The sequence below is a fragment of the Pseudophryne corroboree genome, chromosome 5 (assembly GCF_028390025.1).
Source record: "Pseudophryne corroboree isolate aPseCor3 chromosome 5, aPseCor3.hap2, whole genome shotgun sequence".
In the NCBI taxonomy this organism is placed as follows: domain Eukaryota; kingdom Metazoa; phylum Chordata; class Amphibia; order Anura; family Myobatrachidae; genus Pseudophryne; species Pseudophryne corroboree.
In genome coordinates this window covers 132,017,679-132,038,969 of record NC_086448.1, presented here as the reverse complement: position 1 = coordinate 132,038,969, position 21,291 = coordinate 132,017,679, and the positions used below count along the sequence as shown (strand labels likewise).

Sequence of the window (21,291 nt, the reverse complement as noted above, 5' to 3'; positions counted from 1 at the left end):
TTGTTATTTTATTTCTCCTGTGGGGAGCAATAGGATTTCAATAGGATTTATGTGAAGAGAATAAGGATTTATATGGATTTATGGTGGGAACAATGTGAATAAATAATGTGGGGAGCAATAGGATTTATGTGGGGAGCAATGTGATTGTTTTTTCTGTGTAGGCCAATGTATGTGTGGATTTTTTTTTACTGTGAGGGCCAATGTGTGCCTTTTGTTTTTTTCTGTGGGGAACTGATGGTGTGCCTTGGGAATTTTAAAATATTGTTTGGTGTGCCGTGAGTAAAAAAAGGTTGAAAATCACTGGTGTACGGCCTTTGAGTGTGCCTTGATGACAGAGGTTGGGAATGCCTTTGTTAGACAATGCAAGCAAGTCAATATAAAAACAACTTGTTTTACACAGCAATGTCCCTGTATATAAGAGGCAGTACTATTTTACTGTATAGATTTTTCTATTTATTTGGGAAGACACAGGGAAGATAATCATTTCTGCATTCCATGGCCTGTGTCAATGCATGAAGTCTGAGCCCTCTGCCTTTGTGAACTCAACGGAGGCTACAAATAGTCATTCATTCTATACTGAGGGGTACATTTCCCTCTCTACAATGCATAGTATGGTTACTTGTGCAACACTATGAACTAACACACTTTTAAATTGCACATATTGATTAAAAAAGTGCTCCTTTAGGGGCTCTGACCTACAGCACTAAGCTAAGCGCCAGCCATCTACTTTTAGAAGTACAGTAGTCTCTGGAAAAGAAGAATAAAGGAGCACTCAAAGTTAAATGTTAAGGTTCAACAAGCTGCTCCTTCCCCTTCGAGAACTTCCCGGGAGCTGCACACAAACAGGGGTTTAATAAAGCACAGCTTCAGCAAAAGCATATCACACTGACCAACAGCAAGCTGCACGCAGAGAACTTGGTTCATGGTGTTACTCTTCCAGCTTGCAGACGTTCGGCTAGTTAAGTGTTAACCAGCTGAATAAGCCAGGTCTCGCTAAGGGGAAGAGCCCACTAAATTACAGTTTAAGGTCGAATTAAGAGGTTCTCAAACATGGTCCTCAAGGCACCCCAACTGTCCAAGTTTTTGATGTATCCATGCTTGGCCACAGGTGAATTTATTAGCACCACAGTCAATTTGATTTAACAATCTGTGCTGAGCCATGTATATACCTAAGACCTGGACCATTGAGGTGCCTTGAGGACCACGTTTGAGAACCTCTGCTCTAATTTTTAGAGTGCCCCTTTAAAATGTAGTGACGTAGCTTTTCCTTTACTTTTTTTTTGTCACGTGAGCGAACATAAATAAACAATACAGTAAATTATCTATGGTTATGCTTTAACAAATAGTGCAAATAAATACATTCTTTGGGTCACACTTTCAAAAACCTAAGCTTAAAACATAATTTTCCGTATAGCAAAATATAATATACTACAAGTATACTTTTTTTCTTTACAACAGGATCAAAATATTTTCTTTTTTTTTCCACTTTACAGTACTAAAGATTATCCATAACAAATCAAAACAGAATAATATAATTCACACGTAGAAAACATACTCTATCATTAAAAAACAAAACAAAAAAAAACAATTCTTATGGCCAATAATTCTTGACAAGTGCGCAACACTTGACATTACAGCAGTTTTTCATCCCAGTAAAGAGATTTTAGATTCAGTCTTACAGCTGGAGTGGCGATAGTGGAGCCATTTTGGAAACTCAGAGTAGTAGTTTTGTTTCTTTCTTGTGATCATCTCTTTCCAGAGGGATTGATGCGTTTACTTGTGGTTAGCGGGACCAGATTCCCAGTGGTGCCGTTAGTACTGTTACTGGATGACCCATTTACTACAAAATAGTCAATTTTGTTTTCTAGTTTCCCCAGGCGTTGCAGAATGTCGTCTAAAAGAACTGCAATGGTCCTCTTCAGATCAGCTGTTTGCAAGTAGAACAAAAACATTATAAAACATATGCAAATACGTACATGCATACATTTTAACAGTACAATAACCATTTCATTTAGTGCTCCGCTTAGTACAGCTTATTTAGCTGTAGGTGACCATTAAAATCTGTACAGACATACATACATACATACATACATCTACAGAAGACACTGGCACACCAAGATTCACATGATGCTAATAAACCTCAAAGTTCAAAATTCAAATTTGAGTCCTTTATTTGTGGTTCACTTTTCATATAATGTGTTGGCTTCCCAACTGTGATCGTCTCGGAACCAGTCCATGGGGGGGATTCAATATTTTTCTTGCATGCCTAAATGTAATGATCACCCAACAGAGCTTTTTAACTGTTTTGCCGATGGGCGCCCATTACTTATAGCACCCAAAATCTCCTATATAAACCCATCTAAACTATTAGAAGTGCAGCAGAAACTGAAGTTTGTTGCCCAAAAGCATGACTTTTTCGCACATTTCTGCTCGCCACCTCAGGAGGGTGCGAGCAGAAATAATGGGCACCTGCGGCACTCACGCCAAATCTCCATAACAATTAAAAATCATGTATATGAACATCTATGAAAAAAACTGGATCATAAAAAGAAGATATCCCGTATACCTGTACCAAAAAAATTATTAATGTGGAAAACACAACACCACATGAAGAAACAAATACAATAAAGAGTTGTGTCTTGCACCAACAAGAGTGGTAAGTGGCACATACACAATAACATATAAATACATATTGATTGTAATTACTCGACAGCTTGCCAGAGAAACACCTTTTATATTAGAGTAGAGTAGTATATGGCAGGAATCACACTTACACTTTAGAAGTATGAAGTTGTGCCTTAATCCACTATGTAGACAAAAGTGATTGGACACTGACAGCAGATAAATCTAGATTTGTTTGACGTCGGAACTTTGTAGATCCACCACGGGCAGTGATTACTGCAGACACCCTTCTTGGCAGACTGTCCACAAGTTCCTGGACAACAGCAGGCGGTATGTTTTTTCTATTCTGCCTTAAGTACAGTGACCAACTATGACACTGAAGAAGGTTGAGTCAGTCTAGAGCGCTGTCTAGCTTCTACTTAAGATAAAAAACCTCTAAGAAAGAGCTACAAGCAGGGCCTCAGTGAGATCAATAAGGAAGGTGCATGGAGGGGTGGGGGGGTAAGACCAATAATTCTTTAGGAATACCAGAGCCTCTACCTGCTCTCTCACAACTCCGCATTCCAGAATGCAAGTAATGGGCAGTCTTGCCTGCCTGCCTGCCAGGAAAAGACAGGGTCTATCACATAGATCAGTAATTCTCAAACATGGTCCTCAGGACACACAGTTCATGTTTTCCTGGTCACCTGTGGATCTTTGAAATGTGATAGTTGGTGATACTCTGAGCACTTGCCGGGTGAGCTGGAAAACATGATCCTGAGGAACAAGTTTGAGAACCACTGTGATAGATGTATCCAACCTTCTAAAGGAGGACAAAGGAAAAGTTGCCGATACAAACCAAACCGCTTCTAGCTATCATGTATATTCTATTGGTTGCCAAGAGCATTTTAGCCACCTGTCCTGTTTAGAAGGTTTGAAACTTCTAATTAAAAAAATAGAACACAGAGCAGTATTACAGTTCTGTATTTCACATTTCAGAACACAAACTTGTCTTAGATCAGCAACATTCCAGCTATAAGTGCTTGGTGCTGTCCGCACATTCCAGACAGAATAAAAGTATGATAAATGCAGAATACGCCTGTTGCCCTCCCTCAGAAGGGCCTTAGAAAAACTGGCAACATCTTCATGAAATAGGAATTGGAACTTCAAAAAAAATAAAAAAAATAACGCAAAGTGTCAAATCCCTAATTTTACTCCAGGAGAGGTGGCCTACTGCAACAAGCAGGGTGGGAGATTGGAGCAGAGATCGGCAAGGATGAACTGTCGCTGATAGCCCAAAGGTGTGACAGTAGAGCACAGCTGGGGGAGTGGGGGAGATGGATATAAATATATTAACTGGTAAAACCTGATTTGTGTTCAGGTATTATTACTGCATTCCTAACTGGCTTCCTCGTATTTGTTATAAAAATGAAGCCTCACTGTCCTACCTGTCTGATCAATCTGCAAAGTCTGTGACTGGCTCTTTCACTTACTGTAGAGCAGACCCAGCTGTTGTGCAGAATGTGTAAATGCACAAAATTGGACTTTAATAAAACCAAACTTTCTTTCCTGCTAAAGCCTTGACTGCAAAACAGAAAGCAAATTTTACAATAGCAAAGAAAAGCCCCATTAAAAGATCTATAAAACACATTACAAAATGATCCAGTATGTAGACATCTTTTCACATATATAGCAATGAACACACCATTCCGTGTGATACACACAGAAAATAAACAACCACATATTATAGCTGTGAAACACACAGATTAAATGGAACAAATGCTTCTTTTAATTAGGAGGTTTTAATCGATTTGTTTAATTCAGAGGAAGACATTGAGTATTCTACCATGTCCAATTAATTGAGGAAACACAAGTACTATAGATTATGTCCTTATACAAAATCAGGAAGGATTGGTTCTTTTCCTGTATAGGTGAGCAATTACACAGCGTCACTTCTATTGATCTGTCTGCTGAATGCAAATGGCAGGAACTGTCCTTAGCCTGAATGTATTAAATGCACAGTACCACTTATTTTTTAGCAACAAAAGTAAAATGAATTAAAATATGCCTTTGTAAAACCAAAATAAAAATCACTGTATATGTACGCTTCTATTTTGGTAACTGAAATAAATACAATGTCAAATATCTCACCCTCTATTAAACCAGCAATCCCACACATTCTATAAAATCATACACACAAATAATCTCATTATCTTCTTTTCAAAATCTCTATGGTTAGCAAACAAAAATGTCTGCCAGACATGACTTATAATGTGATGGTTGCAGCGGGAAAAGGTCACAGTGTAGACCAGGGGTTCTCAAACTCGGTCCTCAGGACCCCACACAGTGCATGTTTTGCAGGTAACCCAGCAGGTGCACAGGTGTATGAATTACTCACTGACACTTTTTAAAAGGTCCACAGGTGAAGCTAATTATTTCACTTGTGATTTTGTGAGGAGACCTGCAAAACATGCACTGTGTGGGGTCCTGAGGACCGAGTTTGAGAACCTGTGGTGTAGACAATGCTCAGAGGGTTCAAATGCCTCCACATCATGTGTCATATGACTTCGATTACCATGATAATCCAGAATCATAAATTACTAATAGCATCCAGAAGTTAAGCAACATTCTCATAGCCCGACACAGTGATTTAGGTTATAAAAAATAAAACAAAAGCATAATTTTGTCATGGGACTGCCAGCAACCTTTACGGATACTTGAGGATGCTACAGGATCATTTAAATAGATCACTTAAGGATTACTGGCTCTTTTGAATAATCATGATTTGTATAGCTTACCATATCCTGCCATGGAGCCACCATTTCCGCCATTCACACTATCTTTATTCTCTTCAGCCAAGGCTTTCACATATCTTCTGCTGAGATCTAAGATCTGCTCTCGGAGCTCAGTGCTGCTCTGGTGCCTGGGATACTGAAACGTGTAGCGTAGCAGCATCAGTCCCCAAATGAATCCAAAGGCAAGAAGCAAAATGCTCAGTTTCTGAGACACTGTCTTTCTGGAGAATGATAGATACATGTTCTTTCGCCTTCTATACTTAACTTGAACCAATAATCAGCTTCTTTCCAAAGTATCAGACACGAAGAACACGGATGGAGCGGACACTTCCACCAGTCATTTTAGAATGGTTCTCTCCTCTTACCATCCCAAGAACCCTAGAGGTCATCTGTGGCATCTGAAAAACAAAATCACAAAAGTATCTCTAGAGAGCGGTGGTAAAGAACATAAAGGTTCCCTACGGAGCCCCACCAACACAGCCACAGGCATTCCCCAGCAATCACTCCCTGAAGCAGGTTTTTCAGAATACAGACATGGATTGCAGCACGTGTTCTTAAGGTGCTTACACACTTAGCGATATAGTAAACGATATCACTCATTTTCCCCCTCCTGAGTGATATCATTTACTATATTGCCCAGTGTGTTTGCGGCTAACGAAGGCCGATGCATAGCCACCCGCGGATCGTTAACGACTTGCGGTGTTGGCCGTACATGCAGCTCATTTTAGACTCATCATCCAAAGCTGCATGTACAGCCCGGCCGCGGTATGACGTCACGTCACTGCGATATCGGACAGTGGGGGTAATTCAGACATGATCGTAGATGTGCTAAATTTAGCACATCTACGATCACTTTCACAGACATGCGGGAGGACGCTCAGCACAGGGCTAGTCTGCCCCGCATGTCTGGCTCTGCCCATCCCCCGCATAGGTACAAAAGCATCGCACGCGGCGATGCTTTTGGACCTGAATAGTATCTCCCTACCAGCGCAGCTACTGCGTGCTGGCAGGGAGCTACCCGTCGCTCTCCAGGTTGCAGCGGCTGCGTGTGATGCCAAGCAGCCACGGCCCGTCCCCTGTACGGTCTGGGCACGGGCAGTCCAACGCCACCAGCCTGCCCAGCAAGCGCCTCTGCCTGTCAATCAGGAAGAGGCATCACTGGGCTGAGATGCCGATCGCATCTCTGGCCTGCGCATACGCAGTTCAGACCTGATCGCCCGCTGTGCGAAAATGCACACGAGCAGCGATCCGGTCTGAATTAGCCCCAGTGTGTATGCCCAACGTCCGGCGGCCCGGGCCGGGAGGGGCCACACTAGACCAGGTATGTCAAACTCGAAAACCCAACCAGGCCAAATAATCAGGGTCTAAGATTGTGTGGGCCGCAAGAAAAAAAGTCTTATATGCAATTTTATAATAATACCACATATCCGTTTGAGCTGGGAAAATGTGGAAAAGTGTCCCTTCCAGAGCCTTTCTGTCCCTCCACTCCAGCCACATGACCACTGTTTCCCCTCTTGCTCTATGTCTAACTCCAACAGAAAACCCGCTGTGCCTACTATGTGCATTCAGCCTCCAACCCCTCTGCCAGCCCCCTCCAATTTACCTGCTGCTTAGATTAGAATAGATTCCCTTGCTCCTCTTCCAGTTCCTACAAATCAAGGGCAACCGGGAACACACAAACATGGCACAGACATGCGGGATGTGTCGGGGAGGCAGAACTTGGTAGAGTCTGAACACTACAGCCAGAAGTGCATGCACAGCAGCTCCCCCATGGTCATTTCCCCATTTCTTCATCAAATAGCTGCTGCACATGCTCAGAACGAATACAGCCAGTGGCGGTCGCATTCAATCATTTTGACAATAGTAACCTGTGGTCCGCATATGTATTTGTTAGGGGCCGCGAGTTTGACATGCTTGCACTAGGCAATGTAGCTCGGTATCCGGTCTCTAGGTTGACAATGTCTAGGTCAACTGGGTCTCTAGGTCAACAGGTCAAAAGGTCGACATGAGTTTTAAAAAAAACAAAACTTTTTTTGAACTTTTTCATACTTGACAATCCACAAGGACTACGATTGGGAATAGTAACCTGTGCCGAGCGTAGCGGTAGCAGAGTGAGGTACCTTGCCTGAAGCAAGCCATGTAAGGGAACACGGTGCACTAATTGGGGTTCCCGGTCACTGTACGGAGAAAACGACACTAAAAATAAACTCATGTCGACCTTTTGACCTGTCGACCTAAGTGTGGTCAACCTTCCATACCACAGCCACGTATCTCATGGAGCACATCGCCTAATGTGTACCCACCTTTATACTTACTTTTAGAAATCAATATTGGGAGTTGCTTTCCTAGAGCATAACACAGGGACGTGACGTGGCGTGACATGGCGGTTCGTAAAATGATCTCAAAACATATGTGCCTTCCGCGCTCTCTCCTTCCTCTCCACAATGACGGGCAGCTCTCAAACACTTTTTTCAGGCACCACTAGAACTGGTTCCTTGTGTTACAGGTCCTAGGCACAAAGTAATGACATATTCCTCTGTTACACTAGCCAAAGTCAGGGTCTGGCCACATTACCAGCACAGCTTGTGGTAATGTTGTGCCATGTTCTAATGGTACCTGGAAAAAGTGTACAGAGGAACAGAAGTCAGAGCCATGAGGGCTTCAGGCAGGTACAATGTGGTTCCTAACTTTTGAAGAAATTTGTCCAGCCCAGCAGGGGTTTCAGTAATCCCTATTCCAGGTAACTACACACAGCAAATAACATTACTATAGACACCTGACTAACTGTACTCCAATCAACGTATATTATTAACTTCGTATAATGGAGGAAGTAACTTGGGAGTGTGAAGCAACATATATGAGAACACAGGGGTTGATGTATAAAGCAGTGAAAAGTGTGAAGACGTTTTACATATCAATCAGTCAGCATCTACTTATTTTATAGACTGTATTTGATAAATGCTACCTCAAAGCCATTTGGTTACTATGGGCAACATCTCCACTGGTCCACTTCACTCTTTTAACTGCTTGATGCATCAACTCCATAGTCTATTAATTCACCAAGGAACAATTACATCACTGTCTGAATTCATGGTCTGCAGTAAAGAATACAGGCTCAGATCCCAATATGGCTGCCTCCACTGTTTGGCAGTTATGCTAACACAGGCCTAGCCAACCTGTGGCTCTCCAGCTGTTGTGAAACTACACGTCCCAGCATGCCCTGCCACAGTTCCATGCAGGTCATAGCATACTACTACACACGTGTCAGTTTTCCCATACATGCATTTGGCCCTTGTATGGCTCATCTCCCACTGTGTAACCTTCGTAGTGCGCCCAACATGGCTGCCTTATCTGGTGCGCTTGTGGATGGGATGAAAAATACATGGACCTGATGGTTTTAGTGTAACCCTACTCTGAACTTAAGGACTCTGCAATCTCCCCATTTTTGTGTTCTCTTCTAGGGGTGGTCTATTCCCCCCTGGGTAATCCTACGCAGCACGCCTAAGATGGCTGCCGCACCTGGTACCTTGTGAGGGTGGAATACACAACCCCTGGAGGTTATTACCCAAAATGCCTACACCAATTCTGCATTATGCTTTCTGTCTTTTTTGTCTGTGTGGTTTATCTTTTGATGTAATACTTAAATCTTCTGTATTATGTGCATTGTTTGAGTTCTAGTTGGCGCCGCGGATGGCTGCCTCGGTGCTGCTCTGCCAAGCAGCCTTTGTTTTTAGTCTTACATGTATAATAATATGTCGAGTCTATTGTACAGTTGCAATGTGCAGTATGAACTCATATGTGTAATGTTTGTAATGTATGCTATGTTATTCCCCCTTCATGTTGCTACTTGGCAATGCATTGTACCACAAAGAATTCCTAGTGTACGTGAGTACACCTGGCCAATAAAGCGGATTCTGATTTTGCTACTGGGGAGTGGTAAAACTGTGGCAAGGCATGCTGGGATGTGTAGTTTCACAACAGCTGGAGAGCCACAGGTTGGCCAGGCCTGTGCTAACATCTCCCATGTTTTGGTAGAAAATCAATCCCCCTCGCTCTAATTTTGACCTCTTAATGGAGATAAAGCAAGTAGCATTGGTTTAGTCTTCTTAAAGAAAGACCTCTGCATTGTTCGGTACAGGCTAATGAAAGCCTGCTACCATCCCTTCCCCAGGTGTGCACCGGAGAAGGAAAAACAAAAAATACATGAAGTATGCCAACAGCACACCTGACAGCCCTTTTCACTGGTGCAAAGTTCTAACACGGAACACTATTATAATGCTGAGTGATTACTTTAGCAAAGTCGTGCTTCATTTCAAACAACAGAAGCAGATTTGTTGCTGTAGGGTTACTGTAAATTGCTGCAGAGTCTGCAGTGGGGGGGACGGGACGAATCAATTTAGTTGCTGACTAGTTAATATGTGGCTGCACTCTATCACTCTTAAAAAATAAATAACTAAATAAATTATATACATTATACACACATTTTATTATTATCATCCTTTATTTATATGGCGCCACAAGGGTTCCGCAGCGCCCAATTACAGAGTACATATGCGCATAATCAAAACAGGAAAACAGTGACTGACAGTTGAAAACAATATAGGATAAGTACAGGGTAACTAAACATAACTACATCAGTAGACAACATTGAGATAAGTATCAAGGTGGCCGAAGTATCAAGTTTGTCACGATCCTGGCGAGGAGATTCTCAAGATACGCCAATCTGAGAACGCTGCCCCGTGACACCTTTCTGATTACCTCAGCGTGTGAGGTAAATCCACGTGGTAACTGCCACTAGCAGAAGTACCAGTCGCTGCGCCACCAGGCTATGCGACTTTGAGGGACCACGCCCAGGGCGAGCTTCTGCTCTCACCCTCACACAAACTTATTAATACGTAAAAATGAGGTATCCTGACCTTCTGTCGAGGCTTTTGGGTTTGTAAAACACAGATAACAGAAATAAGATTAAGAATTTTTAATCCAAGTCAAAACTTCGAAGCTTATTGTTACAGAAAAAGAAAGTTACAAGAATATAATAGTTAAATAGTCACACACATATATATATATATATATATATAATGAATTAGCAACTAATTAATTTTCCATTACAACAGCAGTTCCCAAAGCGTGTGTCGGTACATAATGCTTAGTGTGTGCTGGTCCTTGAGAACACTGGCTTATACCATAAAAAATATATTAAATAAGTGTACCTCCCAAGAAGCACTTTCCTGGCTGTAGTAAAATAAGCATGTGAGAAAACAGTCTCATGGGCATGTAGCCAGAGTTACACGCCTTATATGCTGAGGGGACGCCTATTTTATTTGTATCTTTTAAACTTAGAATGGAGTAGATACAGGTTACAGTGATAATAGCTGCTCTTGCCAATAAAAAAAAAATGGGGCACTGTAATGCATATGTATTAGGATGTGGGCATAATCACATCAGCATTCTGTTTTCCATCATTCTGAATTTACAATGTGCTCGCTTTCAGACCTACGTGCAACTCACAGGCTGATAGCTGGATACCATCAGACTTGCCCACTCAAATAGCTTGGGCCATACTTTCCAAGTCTCCCTGATTATCAGGGAGATACCCTGTAATAGTAGCAATCCTCCTGACTCCCTGAAGAGTCTAGCAATCTCCCTGATTGCATATTACCCCCATTATGTAGCAGGTATATTCTTGGGGGGGAGGGGTTATACAGTCAAATGGGATGATCAGTGCCATTTCCCTGTATTGGTTAGAAGGCACAATGATTTATATGGTCACACGCATGACTTCATTACATTTGAATGTAAGTCATATTAACGACAAGCCTCTCAGATGTAGAAGCGCATATCCACTTTAACACCGTGCTCATACTGTAGGTAGACAAGTATGCATTTGCAGTTTATGTAACATAAAACGCCTGCAACAACAATTCAAACCTCAGCAATATTTAAAGTGACGACTCAAAATTGTTCCTACAAAAAAAGGGAGACTTGTTTACAAAAATGCTGATGCACAAAAAAAAAAAAAAAAAACATTTTGAAGCACTAATTTGACTATTTCTTACTGTAAATTAAATAGAACCTGGAAAAAATTAAAAGAAAAGAAAAAATAAGATTTTACTTACCGGAAAATCTATTTCTCGTAGTCCGTAGTGGGTGCTGGGGACTCCGTAAGGACCATGGGGAATAGACGGGCTCCGCAGGAGATAGGGCACTTTAAGAAAGCTTTGGATTCTGGGTGTGCACTGGCTCCTCCCTCTATGTCCCTCCTCTAGACCTCAGTTAGAGAAACTGTGCCCAGAGGATATGAACAGTACGAGGAAAGGATTTTTGTAATCTAAGGGCGAGATTCATACCAGCCACACCAATCACACCGTATAACTTGTGATAAACTACCCAGTTAACAATATGAACAATTAACATAGCCTCGGTTCAAGACCGACCAACTATAATATAACCCTTATTGAAGCAATAACTATATACCAGTCTTGCAGAAGAAGTCCGCACTTGGGACGGGCGCCCAGCATCCACTACGGACTACGAGAAATAGATTTACCGGTAAGTAAAATATTAATTTCTCTACCGTCCTAGTGGATGCTGGGGACTCCGTAAGGACCATGGGGATTATACCAAAGCTCCCAAACGGGCGGGAGAGTGCGGATAACTCTGCAGCACCGATTGAGCAAACACAAGGTCCTCCTCAGCCAGGGTATCAAACTTATAGAACTTCGCAAAAGTGTTGAAACCTGACCAAGTAGCCGCTCGGCAAAGCTGTAATGCAGAGACCCCTCGGGCAGCCGCCCAAGAAGAGCCCACCTTCCTAGTGGAATGGGCCTTAACCGATTTAGGTAATGGCAATCCTGCCGTAGAATGCGCCTGCTGAATCGTGTTACAGATCCAGCGAGCTATAGTCTGCTTTGAAGCAGGAGCGCCAACCTTGTTGGCCGCATACAGAACAAACAGAGCTTCAGTCTTCCTGATTTTAGCTGTTCTGGTCACATAAATCTTCAAAGCCCTGACCACATCCAGGGACTCAGAGTCCTCCAAGTCCCGAGTAGCCACAGGCACGACAATAGGTTGGTTCATATGAAAAGAGGAGACCACCTTGGGCAGAAATTGAGGCCGAGTCCTCAACTCTGCCCTATCCACGTGAAAAATTAGGTATGGGCTTTTATATGATAAAGCCGCTAATTCTGAAACACGCCTTGCAGAAGCTAAGGCCAACAACATGACCACTTTCCAAGTGAGGTATTTCAACTCCACTGTTTTGAGTGGTTCAAACCAAGGTGACTTGAGGAAACTTAATACCACGTTAAGATCCCAAGGCGCCACCGGAGGCACAAAGGGTGGCTGAATATGCAGCACGCCCTTCACAAAAGTCTGTACTTCAGGAAGAGAAGCCAATTCTCTTTGAAAGAAAATGGATAAGGCCGAAATTTGGACCCTTATGGACCCTAATTTTAGGCCCAAATTCACTCCCGTTTGAAGGAAGTGAAGCAAACGGCCCAAATGGAACTCCTCCGTAGGAGCAGCTCTGGCCTCACACCAAGAAACATATTTCCGCCATATACGGTGATAATGTTTCGATGTCACATCCTTCCTAGCCTTGATCAGGCCGTCAAACGCAGCCGCGGTAAGTCTTGGAACAGACAGGGCCCCTGCTGCAGCAGGTCCTGCCTTAGAGGAAGAGGCCAAGGATCTTCTGTGAGCAACTCTTGCAGATCCGGATACCAAGTCCTCCTTGGCCAATCTGGAACAATGAGAATTGCTCTGACCCTTCTTAGTCTTATTAATCTCAACACCTTGGGTATGAGAGGCAGAGGAGGAAACACATAGACCGATCTGAACACCCATGGTGTCACCAGAGCGTCTACCGCTACCGCCTGAGGGTCTCTTGACCTGGCGCAATACCTCTTTAGCTTTTTGTTGAGACGGGACGCCATCATGTCTATTTGAGGCAGTTCCCACCGATCCACGATCTGTGTGAAGACTTCTTAATGAAGTCCCCACTCTCCCGGATGCAGGCCGTGCCTGCTGAGGAAGTCCGCCTCCCAGTTGTCCACCCCCGGGATGAACACTGCTGATAGTGCGCTTACATGGCCTTCCGCCCAGCGCAGAATTTTGGACGCCTCTGTCATGACCACTCTGCTCCTTGTGCCGCCCTGGCAGTTTACATGAGCCACTGCCGTGACATTGTCCGACTGAATCAGAACCGGTTTGTTCTGGAGCCATTCCTCCGCCTGGCGTAGGGCGTTGTAAATGGCCCTTAACTCCAGGACATTGATGTGGAGACAAGTCTCTAGGCTTGACCAGAGACCTTGGAAATTTCTTCCCAGTGCGACAGCTCCCCAACCTCGGAGGCTCACGTCCGTGGTCACCAGGATCCAGTCCTGAATGCCGAACCTGCGACCCTCTAGGACAGTGATTTTCAACCTTTTTTCACTCGCGGCACACCGAACAATATTTTAAAATTGCCAAGGCACACCATCCGTTCCCCACAGAAAAAAAACCTAAAGAATACACATTGGCCCTCACAGTAATAAAAAATCAACACATACATCAGCCTACACAGAAAAAACAGTCACATTGCACCCCACATAAATCATGTTGCTCCTTACATAAATATTATTGCTCCCCACATAAATCAATCACATTGCTCCCCACATAAATCATGTTGCTCACATATAAATCAATCACATTGCTCCCCACATAAATCCTATGGCTCCCCACATAAATCAAACACATTTCTCCCCACATAAATCCTATTGCTCCCCATATGAGTTATTCACATTGTTCCCCCCCATAAATCCTATTGCTCCGCACAGGAGAAATAACATAAGAAATATTAGCCCCTACCGGTCGGCTGTCCTCCTCCCTGTCCCTCAGTGGCGGAGGTTGTTCATAGTGGAGTGCTGCGAATACTGAGCAGCAGATGGTCGGGCGGGTGTAGATGTGGGTGGGCAAGGAAAGCTGTGTATGCAGGCGGGAACTGGAAGATGTGTATGCAGGCGGTTGGGCTGGCTGGCTGGTGAGATGCGGTGGCCGTGACCTATGATGTCACCCCACCGCGTCATCAAGGCATAGGTCACAGCCGGAGCATGAATGATCCTCTAAGAAGAGCCCAGGCCAACAGTTCACTCTGAAGGTGCAGGAAGCTTCTCTGGCTCTGCGGCACACCTTGCAACTGGTCGCGGCACACTAGTGTGCCATGGCACACTGGTTGAAAAAGCCTGCTCTAGGAGGTGAGTACTGTGCAGCCACCACAGGAGAGATACCCTGGCCCTGGGAGACAGGGTGATCCGTTTCTGCAAATGTAGATGGGACCCGGACCATTTGTCCAATAGGTCCCATTGGAAGGTCCTCGCATGGAACCTGCCGAAGGGGATGGCCTCGTATGAAGCCACCATTTTCCCCAGAACTTTTGTGCAATGATGCACAGAAACCTTTTTTTGGCTTTAAAAGGTTCCTGACCAGGGCTATGAGCTCCTGAGCCTTCTCCACCGGAAGAAAAACTCTTTTTTGGTCGGTGTCTAGAATCAGGCCCAAAAAGGTCAGACGCGTTGCAGGTACTAGCTGGGATTTCGGTAAATTGAGAATCCAACCGTGCCTCTGCAACGTCTTCACGGACAGAGACACACTGTCCATCAACTTCTCCCCTTTATAAGGAGATCGTCCAAGTACGGGATAATTGTGACTCCCTGCTTGCGCAGGAGCACCATCATTTCCGCCATTACCTTGGTGAAAATTCTGGGCCGTGGAAAGACCAAACGTCAACGTCTGAAATTGGTAGTGACAATCCTGTACTGCAAATCTCAGAAACGCCTGGTGAGGGGGGAAAATCGGAACATGAAGGTACGCATCCTTTATGTCCAGGGACACAATCCAATCCCCTCCCTCCAGGCTGGCGATGACCATTCTGAGTGATTCCATCTTGAACTTGAACCTCTTCAAGTACAGGTTCAGGGATTTTAGATTTAGAATGGGTCTGACCGAACCGTCCGGTTTCGGTACCACAAACAGGGATGAATAATAACCCTCTCCTTGCTGGAGAAGAGGAACCTTGATTATCACCTGTTGAATGTACAATTTGTGAATTGCCTAACACTAGCTCCCTCTCTGACGGGGAAGCTGACAGAGCCGATTTGAAAAACCGGCGAGGGGGCATGTCTTCGAATTCCTGTCTGTATCCCTGGGAAACAATCTCTATTGCCCAGGGATCCACCTGTGATTGAACCCAGACGTGGCTGAAAAGACGAAGACGTGCCCCCACTTGATCTGACCCCCCTGGAAAGCCCCAGCGTCATGCTGTGGACTTTGCGGAAGCAGGGGAGGACTTCTGCTCCTGGGAACTAGCTGAGTGCAGCCGTTTCCCCTTGCCTTTACCTCTGGCAACGAAGGACGATCCACGTACCTTCTTGTTTTTATTGGAACGAAAGGATTGCATTTGATAATGCGGTACCTTCTTAGAATGCTGCAGGGGGAACATATGGTAAAAAATTCGATTTACCAGCCGTAGCAGTAGAGACTAGGTCCGAGAGGCCTTCTCCAAACAAATCCTCCCCCTTGTACGGCAATGACTCCATATGCCGCTTCGAGTCGGCGTCTCCCGTCCACTGTCGGGTCCACAAGAGCCGCCTAGCAGAAATAGACATAGCGTTTATTCTAGAGCTTAGTAAACAAATGTCTCTCTGAGCATCCCTCATATACAAGGCAGCATCTCTGATATGCTCCATGGTCATTTGGATGGTATCCCTATCTAAGGTGTCAATCTCCGTAGATAAGGAGTCTGCCCATGCCACAACAGCACTACAAACCCAGGCCGACGCCATGGCCGGCCTAACTATAGTTCCTGAATGTGTGTAAATGTGCTTCAGGGTGATTTCCTGCTTGCGATCAGCAGGATCCTTGAGGGAAGCTGTATCCGGAGAAGGCAGTGCCACCTTCTTGGATAAGCGTGTCAGCGCCTTGTCTACTTTAGGCGCAGATTCCCATCGTATCCGATCCTTCTGTGGAAAGGGATACGCCATGAGAATCCTTTTGGGAACCTGTAGTCTCCGATCTGAAAATTCCCAAGCCTTTTCGCATAATTCGCTTAGCTCAAATGAGGACGGAAACGTGACCTCAGGCCTTTTCCCTTTATACATGTGAACCCTCGTGTCGGGGACAGGGGGTTCCTCCGTGATATGCAAAACCTCCTTTACGGCAATAATCATGTACCTAATACCTTTTGCCACCTTCGGCTGTAATTTTGCATCCTCATAGTCAACACTAGAGTCAGTATCTGTGCCGGTATCTGTCAGCGACCTGGGATATGGGGCGCTTTTGAGACCCTGAAGGTCCTGGCTCCCCAGGGACAGGCACGGGCTGGCTATCTGACTGATCTCTAGCTTCAGCCTTGTCTAATCTTTTATGCAGCAGATTTACATTTGCATTCAAGACATTTAGCATATGCACCCAGTCCGGTGTCGGAGTTGCCGACGTCGGCCTGACATTCAAGCACTCCTCCTCCACATTTAGCGAGCCTTCCTCATCAAACATGTCGACACACCCGTACCGACACTGCACACACCCAGGGAAACTTTGTCTGAAGACAGTATCCCCTGAAAGGCCCTTTGGAGAGACAGAGAGAGGTATGCCAGCACACACCCCAGCGCAACAACCTGGAGACCAACACAGAATGTTTTTCCCCCAGTAGCGCTGTATTATATTGTATCCGCCAATTATGTGCCCCCCCCCCCCCTCTCTTTTTAAACCCCCTTCACCGTGTGTAAGCAGGGGAGAGTCCGGGGAGCTTCCTCTCAGCGTTCTGTAGAGAGAGAAATGGCGCTGGCGAGTGCTGAGGGAGAAGCCCCGCCCCCTCGGCGGCGGGCTTCTATCCCGCTCAAAATCGTGAAAAAATGGCGGGGGCTCAATTATATACATGTACAGTGCCCAGCTGTACATGTATATACCTATTTGCCATCCAAGAGGTGTAACTATTGCTGCCCAGGGCGCCCCCCCCTGCGCCCATACAGTGACCGGAGTGTGTGAGGTGATGTGGAGCAATGACGCACAGCTGCAGTGCTGTGCGTTACCTCTGTGAAGCTGAAGGCTTCTGCCGCCTGAGACGTCTTCTTGCTTCTGCTCTTCTGGCTCTGTGAGGAGAACGGCGGCGCGGCTCCGGGGGTGGACGCCCAGGACGAACCTGTGTTCACCCCTTCTGAAACTAATGATGTTCAGTAGCCGAGGCAGCAGATCCTATCAGTTAAGTAGGTCTGCCCCTCTCTCCTCAGTCCCTCGATGCAGGGAGCCTGTTGCCAGCAGTGCTCCCTGTAAAAAAGTGAAAATCCAAAACAAAAATGCTTTCTATAGCAAAGAACTCAAGAGAGCTCCCTGCAGTGCGCCCTTCATCCTCTGGGCACAGGATCTAACTGAGGTCTAGAGGAGGGACATAGAGGGAGGAGCCAGTGCACACCCAGAATCCAAAGCTTTCTTAAAGTGCCCTATCTCCTGCGGAGCCCGTCTATTCCCCATGGTCCTTACGGAGTCCCCAGCATCCACTAGGACGTTAGAGAAATACATTTGTGTATGTGTGTGTGTGGTGAAAGAGGCTCTACGGCCACCACTAACCATCCTGACAAATAGATCCTTGCATCTCATATTAATACGCGTGCATTTATGCAAGTACAAAGAGACATAGCATCACAAAACAGCATGTATGTTGCGAGGTATTCATGATTGCCATCTCTTATACCCCTTTCACACCGCAGCTTTAACCCGGTAAATTGCAGATTTTTAATACCATTTTCACACCGCAGCTTAAACCTGGTAAATTGTCGATTTTTAAGCCTTCCAAAACGGTTCTAGCTGCGGTGTGCAAGGGCCACCTTGAATTTACCATTTTCAAAATACCGGTATTTTGAAACGGTTAAAAAGCAGGGTCCTACACGGTTCAGACCCGTTTCATTGTGCAGTGTGAAAGGCTCAGAAACAGTATTTCCAAGCCACAGAAGGTGATAGGCTGTCTCCATGCATGATGTCATCAGGCAGAAGCAGGAAATAAACTGGAGGAAACACATGAGAGTGAAGGGAGCGTTTTATTATACAGAATACAGTTTAAAATGGCAAATTGGAGGGATGAGGAGGTTAGGGAGCTGCTTAGGATCAGAGGGGATGAAGAAATATGTAGACAAATCACTGGGACAGTGAAGGATGCAGTAATCTACAAAAACATGGTAAAGATGCTTGAAGCTGCTGGGTTCCATCGTACAACTAGCCAAATTATTAATAATTAATTAATAATTATTAATTATGTGTGGGCCAGAAAAGTCCATTTACAATGACAACCACTGTTTTCTATGGGTGAAACGGGTTCAGTGTGAAAGGTACCAAAACGGTAATGAAACGGTAATATACTGGTTACAACATGCGATGTGAAGGGGGTTTAACTGCTCAGACCCGTTTTAAGACCCGTTTTAAAAGCAGGGTTTGCGATGTGAAAGCAGCATTACAAAACCCTTACCAATTCTGTATTAATGATGGAGAAAATCATCAGGGTTTCAGAAAAAAACACTGTTCAATCGGGTGTGGATCATAGGGTCGACCACACTTAGGTCGACCACTATTGGTCGACACCTGAAATAGGTCGACACAGTCATTAGGTTGACGTGGAAAAAGGTTGACATGAGTATTTTTTTTTTTTTAATTGTGTTGTTTTTTGCATAAAGTGCCCGGGAACCCCAATTAGTGCATCATGTCCTCTCGCATGGCGAGTGAACTTCAGGCAAGGTTACTATTCCAAACTGTAGTCCATGTGGATTGTAAAGTATAAGAAAGTTAAAAAAAAAAAATGAAAGAAAAAAAATAATATGAAAAACGCATGTCGACCTAGTGACCATGTCAACCTAATGCATGTCGACCAATAGTGGTCGATCTAATGACTGTCGACCTAGAGACCGGATACCGTTCAATCAGCAAAACACAGCACTTACCTTGTTTGTTTGACAAGTTAAATTATTGGCTATAACAACAAGTTACAGGGGTCTATTTACGAAGCCTTGTAAAGAGATAAAGTGGATGGAAATAAAACAGCAGCCAATCAGCTCCTAACTGCCATGTCATAGACTTTGTTTAAAAAATGACAGGAGCAGGTTGGTTGGTACTTTATTTATGTCTACTTTATCTCTCTCCAAGACTTAGTAAATAGACCCCTTTTTTAACAGGCTTACACATTCCAAAATATAAACATTAATAAAGGAACAATATATTAGTAAATCTAAACATGTTACAATCACATGTAACACAATTGTAAGCAATTCTAAAAATTTGTGACCAATACGGCATAACATCCATTAGTGCTATACACATAACACCCATTATTAGTGCTGTACATAACACCTATTATTAGTCAGAAAATTCCCTGTTATAATTGCTTACAATGGTATTAAATGCATAATCAGAGACAGACATATCCAGTCCAGGTGCCCCTGAGCTTAGTAACTCTGCAGTTTCTGGTTGCTATAGAGGACAGTGTATATGTGATAGAGTCAGCATTGTGGGGATCTCTGTGCCAGACCATGTGACCTTGATGAATAATCGCTGTATCTCCCCCAGCAATGCATGTCATGATGACAAGATCTGATTTATGACAAATAAATAAATACAATAAAAACACAAAATAACTTTGTTTATGGCTGGCAGGTTCCTGTTTAGTTCTGAATAAACTGCAACAGTGAAATAAGCGTCTGTGTAACAAATGACAGGGTAATAGACATAGTAAAAGCAACTTGCTTGCTAAACCAACAATCCCCCTCCCAGAGCCTGACATGGATCTAACCTGACTTTACTAACAGGCAGCTGATGTACAGATCCTACAGGAGCCCAGTTACCACCCTGCCCTCTCCCTGATTACCTGATAGCAGGGGCATACATAGAGCACAGGATTATCTTCCTTTCCACAGGTCTTGCCCTTATACTGGCCCTTGCTGCTGTGCCATGGCTGCCAGTGTCTGCTGATGCATGCACAGTGGACTCTGCTTTGCTACTGCACACAGTGCAGTGCACCCTAAACAATGACAAGAGAACATCCACCCAGAGCAGAGCCTCTTCCTGGGTAAAGAAACAAAGCCTTTCTGCCATTGGTTGATGTGCAATGCCCTAGAGGCTAACGTTTGTATTTTAGCTCCTGATTGGCCAATACCCCAACCTCCCTGGCAGCGCCTCCACTCTTCCTGTAAGTGCAGGAGCTGCAGGCAGGGGAGGGGAGCTGCTGCTGCTGCTGTGTGTGTGTTTATGTTCCTGTTCCTCCGTCTGACAGGTCCTTTGCTTGCTGTGACTGAACACATCTGAAAGCTATGGAGATTCCCTAAGTTAGGCATGTCCAAACTGCAGCCCTCCAGCTGTTGTGAAACTACATATCCCAGCATGCCCTGACACAGTTTTGCTGTCAGAGAATGCTAAAGCTGTGTCAGGGCATGCTGGGATGTGTAGTTTCTCAACAGCTGGAGAGCCGCAGTTTGGACATGCCTGCCCTAAGTAGTGCAGTGTATGTCATGGTTAATATTGCATAGCCAATGGCTACACCACTACTACACAGATCAGCCCCCATATATTACCTTGCATGTATTATTCATGCTGTACATTATGGATTTCCTGTTATGATAACGATGGAATGGGTAATGCACAGTCTGCACATATTTATCTTGCATAGTAAGAGAGACACCAGGCTCTGTTACTACTAATGGCTTATATTGTGTGTATTTTAAAATATTAACCTTTTCCATTAGCTTTGGTTTAACATTTTCTGCGCTGGAACAAGTGCAGTGCACAACAGCTGCTGATCTGCTGTGAGATGGGGAAGAGAGTGCATTGGTATTTAAAGGGCTAGTAGAATATTAGTTAAGCACACACACACACGTCCATAAAG

The 21,291-nt window shown here is 44.4% G+C and overlaps 1 protein-coding gene across 2 annotated transcripts; it reads right to left on the bottom strand.

The window, feature by feature from the left end:
- Positions 1-430: 430 nt before the first annotated feature.
- On the bottom strand, positions 431-20,514 carry CCDC126 (coiled-coil domain containing 126). 2 transcript variants are annotated; one of them, XM_063921730.1, is made up of 3 exons: positions 20,278-20,514; positions 5,400-5,794; positions 431-1,927 (listed from the first exon to the last, which is right to left on the bottom strand). In XM_063921730.1, the coding sequence occupies exons 2-3, from the start codon at positions 5,635-5,637 to the stop codon at positions 1,746-1,748; spliced, it is 420 nt and encodes a 139-aa protein (XP_063777800.1). In that variant the 5' UTR covers positions 5,638-5,794; positions 20,278-20,514; the 3' UTR covers positions 431-1,745. The 2 variants fall into 2 exon arrangements, with proteins under 2 accessions (XP_063777800.1, XP_063777801.1); XM_063921731.1 differs by lacking the exon at positions 20,278-20,514 and adding an exon at positions 7,712-7,917.
- Between the last annotated feature and the right edge of the window lie 777 nt (positions 20,515-21,291).

Excerpts from the sequence above, each read along its gene's own strand:
- CCDC126 (XM_063921730.1), bottom strand. The coding sequence starts at position 5,637 with ATGTATCTATCATTCTCCAGAAAGACAGTGTCTCAGAAACTGAGCATT. Across the intron at positions 1,928-5,399 it reads TGGCTCCATGGCAGGATATG|CTGATCTGAAGAGGACCATT; the intron begins GTAAGCTATACA and ends ACTTGCAAACAG.